This window comes from Mandrillus leucophaeus, unplaced genomic scaffold, assembly GCF_000951045.1.
Source record: "Mandrillus leucophaeus isolate KB7577 unplaced genomic scaffold, Mleu.le_1.0 Scaffold764, whole genome shotgun sequence".
Taxonomy (NCBI): Eukaryota; Metazoa; Chordata; class Mammalia; order Primates; family Cercopithecidae; genus Mandrillus; species Mandrillus leucophaeus.
The window spans coordinates 926937-930132 of NW_012108297.1; the positions used below are offsets into that span (position 1 = coordinate 926937).

A 3196-nucleotide genomic window follows, 5' to 3' on the forward strand; every position below is an offset into this window, starting at 1 on the left:
GAGCTTGCAGTGAGCCGAGATCTCGCCACTGCACTCCAGTCTGGGCGACAGAGCGAGACTCCGTCTCAAAAAAAAAAAAAAAAAAAAAAAGAAGGTACGAAGTTTGCGTTCATCTTCCACTTTAATGAGTTTCTGGCAGCCAATGGCTGGGAAGGAGATGTTCAGCTTCATCTTGAAATAGCTGAACGCCTCCGAGGCGCCATGGAAAAGAGTCCTAATTTTTTAAAAAACAGGTTCGTGCAGAATTATATGGGCCATATGGTGATTATACCTCAATAGCTTTGATAATCTCACAAGTGAAGGTCTTACCAGTGTCAGAGGGAGGTGAAAAAGGCCAAATCAAGTACCTGAAAATTACCAAGTAAGGTCATTCCGAAGGAAGCCAGACACAGCGCCACCAATCCACTAATATTCAACCATGGGTTTAAAACCTTCGGTTTCAGTTGTATGAAGCGCAGAACAGCTACCACAAGGGCTAGGAATAAAGCAAAGTCTTAAAATGAAAGAAATTAAATCACACACCTAGACTGTGAGGCAGAATTCTATTATTATTATTATTATTATTTTGCTGCTGCACTATTTTCTTAGGTAAGAGGGAGAATTCTAAAGCCACAATGTGCAAAATTAAACTTTTCACCACAGTACATTTTACATCTCTGGAATGATCCACAATTTTTCAGAGAAACTTTCCATGCAATGCTTATGATTATTTAGATGTTTTATTACACCCAATCTGGGGAAAGCAGAGAGGCAGAGAGGCAGAGAGGACTCCAGGCAGCAGGGCTGTATGTTACTTAGGTGAGGCAAGGATGATAGGACTATGAATGGTGTTGTTCTCAGAGTTTTCAAAAACAAGGTCAGCACAGGACAGACTGGCTTAGGAGAGCACTGCAGAGGCTTGGCACACAACATATAAGATGGGATAAAGACAGACGGACTCAGTCATTCTTTTTTTTTTTTGAGACCGGAGTCTCACTCTGTCGCCCAGGCTGGAGTGCAGTGGCTGGATCTCAGCTCACTGCAAGCTCCACTTCCGGATTTATGCCATTCTCCTGCCTCAGCCTCCCGAGTAGCTGGGACTACAGGCGCCCGCCACCTCACTCGGCTAGTTTTTTTGCATTTTTTAGTAGAGACGGGGTTTCACCGTGTTAGCCAGGATGGTCTCGATCTCCTGACCTCATGATCCGCCTGTCTCGGCCTCCCAAAGTGCTGGGATTACAGGCTTGAGCCACCGCGCCCGGCCAACTAAGTCATTCTTTAGCTTAGAACAGTGTGGAAAATAATGATAGGGTAGGAACATAATGGGAAGAAGACAAGGTTACCACATCTAGACAAAACTACTGGTGCTAGTGCCATAAACCATTCCTGGGGAGAGGAAGAAAGATAATGGAAAGTGTACAAGTTCCTTTATTACTGGTTTTACTCTCACTTCCCTTTGATTCTACTTAGAGGTGTTCACTGTCAAACAACAAAGACAGTTAATCTAAATTAGAGAAGTTACAATATTCACACATATGAAACCTGTATTTGAACACAGCAGATTGGGAGATTTGGTATGTACTGAAAATGGTACCTAGTATATCAAGAAAACTCAATTCCTGAAAATAATATTAATTACTCATTTTAAAAGTCCACTCTATCTTTTGAAGCAAATTGGTATCAGAGAATTTGAAGAGAGAATGAGGGAAGTTACTTAGATTTCAAATCTGACTTCTAATAGTAACCTTGGGATAGTCCATACTCAAGGCCCTAATCTAATCCTTTTTTTTTGCCTAGTGCAGAGATATTTTCATATTTATACAAAGAGTTGGCAGAGGTTAGTCAATAAATGATGAAAAATCACCTTCAATTAATGTAAATTATATCTACATATAAGGAAACAAACTTACTACTAAGATAATGTATTTTGACATTAAGGTTCAGCAGGAAAGACAATTAGAAATTCAAGAATTACCTTATTTATACAGTAATTAAGTTGGTAATTATTTGCTAAAGGTTTTTCTTTGATTACAGGCCATTATTAGTAGTCATTAATAAAGAAAATCTATCCATAAATTTGTATTTCCCAAGTATGTTAAATTTCACAGTGTAACCCTACGGCTTTAAGCTCGATAAGTTGACTTTTAGTTCTAAGTACTTCTGATCAAAGAGTGGTATAAAACTTGATTAATATTTTGATTTTAGAAACAAAATAGAGATAAATCATGATTTATAAAAATCTCAAATTGTTCAGCCCTGATATGTATTTTAGTATATGCTTCAACTAGTATTCACTGTTGATCAGAAAATTAATACACTATACCTGGGTTAACAACAGTTTCTCAAACTATTGGTTTGAGGGACCTAGGTAGGAATTATATCTGAAGTCTTTAACAATGACAATAACTATCCCAGAGGATGAAAAATAGGCACAATGTCTTATTAATTTTAGGATAAGAATAGGAGGAGGAAGCAGGGGAGAGGAGTAATTCAACACACAGCACTCCATCACAAAGTGGTCATCAGCTAAAGAAGTCACTAGATTAAGCCTAGAGAGCTCAACACAGGCACCATAGGATATCCTTCTAATGAGTTGTGTATGGCTATTAGGACATAATAACAAGACACTAAGACAGCACACTTAATTTTTGTTTTCTTTTTTTTGAGACAGAGTCTCACTCTGTCACCCAGGCTGGAATGCAGTGGCATGATCTCAGCTCACTGCAACCTCTGCCTCCTGGGTTCAAGCAATTCTCCTGCCTCAGCCTTCCAAGTAGCTGGGACTACAGGTCCATGCCACCACGCCCAGCTAATTTTTGTATTTTTAGTAGAGACAGGGTTTCACCATATTGGTCAGGTTGGTCTTGAACTCCTGACCTCAGGTGATCTGACCGCCTCGGCCTCCCAAGTTGCTGGGATTACAGGCATGAGCCTATAATATAGGCGAAGTCTCTCTCTGTCGCCAGGCTGGAGTGCAGTGGCGCAATCTTGGCTCACTGCAACCTTCTCCTCCTGGGTTCAAGCGATTCTCCTGCCTCAGCCTCCTGAGCAGCTGGGACTACAGGTGCACGCCACCATGCCCAGATAATGTTTTTGTATTTTTAGTAGAGATGGGGTTTCACCATGTTGGCCAGGATGGTCTCTATCTACTGACCTTGGGATCCGCCTGCTTCGGCCTCCCAAAATGCTGGGATTACAGGTGTGAGCCACCGCGCCT

At 41.0% G+C, this 3196-nt stretch overlaps 1 protein-coding gene across 1 annotated transcript in view; it reads right to left on the minus strand.

Annotated features, from left to right (window-relative positions):
• Positions 1 to 3196, minus strand: part of TMEM150C (transmembrane protein 150C) — an 83003-nt gene that overhangs the window by 13067 nt on the left and 66740 nt on the right. Inside the window, exon 6 of the mRNA XM_011966567.1 lies at positions 348 to 475. Within this exon, the coding sequence (XP_011821957.1) occupies positions 348 to 475 (128 nt within the window). The remainder of the gene's footprint in view (positions 1 to 347; positions 476 to 3196) is intronic.